General features: G+C 52.7%; 1 protein-coding gene across 1 annotated transcript; it reads right to left on the reverse strand.

Moving 5' to 3' along the window:
* Nucleotides 1-1,739: 1,739 nt before the first annotated feature.
* LOC125532803 (cytochrome P450 71A1-like) lies at nucleotides 1,740-3,410 on the reverse strand. The gene is made up of 2 exons (XM_048696711.1): nucleotides 2,466-3,410; nucleotides 1,740-2,354 (listed from the first exon to the last, which is right to left on the reverse strand). The coding sequence occupies exons 1-2, from the start codon at nucleotides 3,408-3,410 to the stop codon at nucleotides 1,740-1,742; spliced, it is 1,560 nt and encodes a 519-aa protein (XP_048552668.1).
* Nucleotides 3,411-4,353: the final 943 nt, after the last annotated feature.

Genomic DNA, 4,353 nt, shown 5'->3' on the forward strand with positions numbered 1-4,353 from the left:
TTAAGAACACTACCTGACAGACTTACCCCCATGTTCTCAGATTCAGCTATTACCAGCTACTATTGATTGACCGAAAAGAAGTGCACTGATTTTTCTGTTGTTTTTAATTTGTTTCATACAATTGCTAGTTTATCCAACAATCTGTGAGGGGACTGTTGGAGCTAACTCGACATTGGCATGTCATAAATTGTTGAAGGTGTGCATAAAAAAATTCAAGATGCCAACAGAAGGTTAGGTAGAGGTCTGATTAGCTCAAACCAAATAAAAGTAAATGCGGTGAATAAGCCTACTTGAGATTAATTAACCATGGATCTGCTCATCAAACTTTCTAACAAAAACAGAGTATATGGCGGAGATCAGCTAGCAAATTGAGCAAAAGGCGGTTCCCAGAATAAAGAGGAAAACATAATCAAAGACGTCCTCAAATATTGCTAATCTGGAATGGAAAGATCCCTTGTGAGATTTTTTTTCGTACCCGTGTGGCCGTGTGGCTTCTACGTTTGATGATTGAACAAGGTTAGGAGGATAGTCGTAGACTTGTGGCCTTGTGGAGCAGGTGGAGACGGGGAGTCGTTCCTCATGGCTGGACTACATGGAGGAGGGGGCGAGCATACCGTCGCTGGATGCTGCCGGCCGACGAGGGCACGAGGTCGCCCGCCGCACGGACACAAGGGCTCGTCCTCACCACACCGCACAAAGCCCAGAGGCTGCGCGACGCTACCATCCGCTCGCCTCTGTGTTGCGAGCCACCCAGAACTTCCGGCCGCTCACCGCCGAGATCTGCCACCGCTTCCGCCCTCCATGGACCCTTTCAGAGACCGGGTTCCAGCTCTTAAACCCACGACTAAAAATAATAACCGTCCGCGCACATGCTAAACCAGAAATTACATCGAGGCGGAGAAAAGTTTACGAGTGCGAAGGGGTGAGCGGTGGATCCCGTAAAAAAAAGTGAACGGTGGGGGTGCGAGAACTTCTGGCTCGGTCGATCGATTCGGGTGAGGAATTACTTATTTGGTTATTAATATATATAGTGAAAGCCCTATTCAGCTCCGGAGCTCAAATGTTCCCTCATGAACAGTCAAAATCAAAAAAAATAGTAAAAAAACAAAATTACGATTTTTTTATGGCAAACGTTGACAATTTTTTTGCATGCATACCAAAATTCAATATGAAATGACATTTGTGGAAGTCATGGCGAAAAAAATCAACAATCCAAAAATATTTTCAAAACCAACATTTTTGGAGCATCGATGTTTTTCCTTTTGCCACGACTTCCACGAACGTCATTTCGTGCTGAAATTTTGCAAGCATATAAAACATTTGTCAAATTTTACCATAAATAAAATTCAGAATTGGTTGATTTTTATTTTTACTGTTCATGAGGGAGCGTTTGAGCTAGCAAATACTCCACGCCCGAAGATATAATGGCTAATGTAGATCTAATTAAGAAACATGAACATGCTAGTACTTTTAAGAGTCAAAATGTAGCTAGTTCAAAACAAATCATGTACTCAACCTTGCGAGAATGCGCCAAAGAGTAGTAGCGAAACTAGGGAGCGAGCGAGCCAGGTCAGGTGAAGGCGTCATGTCAATGTTTGCATCTTCTCTTCTCATGGATGTTATATGAAGAAATATAATTCTAGCAGCAACTATGTAGGTAGGGCAGTTTTGCTTTTAAATAATTGTGATCCGTGAGCCATATATCAAGGTCAACATTTATTTTGGGACGCGCTTCATGTCTATGGAAACCACGCTTTGGCGACAAGCGGCAGGCCGCCCTTGATCCGCACAGCGATGCCGTTCACCTCGCTCATGTCCAGCAGCGTCCCTGGCATGTTCCCGCCGGCGGGCTCCCAATCAAAGCGATGCAGCAAGCTCGCGATCGCCATTTCGAGAGTCGCCATGGCGAACCCGATCCCCGGGCACCCTCTCCTCCCGGCACCGAACGGCACCAGCTCGAAGTCCTGGCCCCTGAAGTCCACGCTGCTGTCCAAGAACCTCTCCGGCCAGAACTCATCGGGGCGCTCCCACGTCGCCGGGTCCCGGCCGATGGCCCACGAGTTGATCACGACCTGCGTCCGCGCCGGGACGTGGTGGCCGAGTATCTCGGCGTCCGCGGGTGGCTCCCGGGGCACGAGGAGCGGGACCGGCGGGTGCAGCCGGAGAGTCTCCTTGACCACGGCCTTCAGGTAGCCTACCTTGTCGACGTGGTCCTCGGTGACGTGGTCGGCGCCGCCCACGGCCGCTCGGATCTCGTCCTGGAGCTTGCGCATCGCGCGCGGGTGGGTGATGAGCTCCGCCATGGTCCATTCCATCGCCGTGGTCGTGGTGGAGGTGCCGCCCGCGAACATGTCCTGCTCGAGTCGACTGATTTTTAGCAGCGCCGATCAACAAACTATATCACGCGCACGCCCACGATATAGTACTATATCAATTCGTGCGATACGAGCAGAACGTCTACGTACCAAGATAATGGCCTTAATTTCGACAGTTCCGAGACGAACGCCGGCGTCCTTGTCCGTCTCGTTTACATCGAGCAGCACGTCCACGAAGTCGCGGTGATCATTGCCGTCGGCGTCGTCTCGCATCTGCCGCCCGCCTGCTTGACGCCGCCGTCTGCGGTGGTCCTCAATGACCTTCTCGACCATCCCGTCCAGGGCCTCGAACGTCCGCCTCGCCTTCCCTTCCAACCCCCGCACAGAGTCCACCCAGCCCATCCCCGGCAGGAGCTCCCCCAACGGCGTTGTCCCGAGCAGCACGTCGAATTCGGCGAACACCTTCCTCAGCTCGCGTCCTCTGTCGTCGCCTTCGTACAGCCCCCGCGCGCTATCGTCGCCGAACGCGGCGCGGGAGACGACGTAGTTGGCATAGGCGATGAGGAGCTCGCTCAGGTCAACGACAGCGCCAGCGCCGGCGCCGGTACGGACACGCTCGACCAGCGCGGCGGCCTCCTCCTCCCGGACCCGGCGGAAGGACAGGATGCGGCGCGGGCTGAGGAGGTGGACCGCGCAGATGCGGCGTGTCTGCCGCCAGTAGTCACCGTAGGGCGCGAACGCGACGTCGCGCCCATAGAGGAGCCGCTCGGCCATGACAACCCTGGGGCGGCTCGCGAAGGCGAGGTCGCGGGATTTCATCACCTCCTCGGCGGCGACGGCGGAGGAGACGAGCACGGTGGGCACGCGGCCGAGCCGGATCAGCAGAACCGGTCCGTGCTTCGCGGCCAGGGACCCGAGGCCCCGGTGCGGCAAGGAGCCGAGGAAGTGGATGTGGCCGAGGAACGGGAGGCCTGGCGGCGACGGCGGCAATCTGCGCTTCCCATTGTTGCTGGGCTTCTTGCCAGAGAGGAGGTATAGGAGAGATACGACCAAGGTGGGGATGAGTATGAGGACCGCGGCAAGCGACACCGCCATGGATGCTGGCTTGACGATCGCCACCTTTCGACACCAGTGAGTGAGTGTGAAGCAAATGGTGGCTCCGCGAGAAGATTTAAACAAGCGGCGAACTGGAAGACGACGCGCGGGAAGGAATGCAGCGATGCTCTCGTCGTCTCATCCGAGGATTCCATGTTTGCATGGCGACAAGACGCCGGCCGTGGCCCAACTCATCGCTTGACACGTACACATTTGATCAGAACACTTGCCTGTGGGGGTCGCTGCCTATTTGATCAGAACCCTTAAGTTTCAGAACGGACGGCTATGCGCGCCATCAACTGCAGTCCAGGGCACTTGGATAATTGCCTCACCAGCAAGTGTGGAGCGACAAAAAAAAAGTGTGGAGCGACAAAAAGCTCCTGAATTTTCTAGGAGGTCAAGATAGTTAATATAGCATCGCATAAGCCGTTGATGTTTTTTTTTCAAGAGTACGTCAATGGCGTACCATATTTTTATAGAAGAGAATAAAATATTTACAAGAAGGTGAACAAGGATGCGAACATCCCGTTAGCACTCCAGCACCAACACACGCACTAAACTAATCTCTCATAAAATGATGTAAACGTCCAACTCATGCGGTGTGCCACTCTCGCAACTCTTCCATGATCTGAGAAGTGAGTTGTTGAGTACTCTTTTGTTGTTTCGTGCGTCCAAACACTCTAGCATTCCTTTGTTTCCATAGCGACCAAGCAGCAAGTATGATGAATGAATCGAAGCCGCGCCTATGCCTAGTCGGAATGACCTTGTGTACTTTGTGCCACCAAGATGTAAAAGTGTGTGTATGATCTAGTTGCGGGGCGCTGATCCATAAGCCGCTGATGTGAGCGATGATAACTACACTCGACCTACGGCGTACTAGATCAATAATTTTTTACTCCTTTTGCTTAGCATGAGCCTGATTGAACAACAGTGTATTCGAACA

This window comes from Triticum urartu, chromosome 1 (genome assembly GCF_003073215.2).
Source record: "Triticum urartu cultivar G1812 chromosome 1, Tu2.1, whole genome shotgun sequence".
NCBI classification, from domain to species: domain Eukaryota; kingdom Viridiplantae; phylum Streptophyta; class Magnoliopsida; order Poales; family Poaceae; genus Triticum; species Triticum urartu.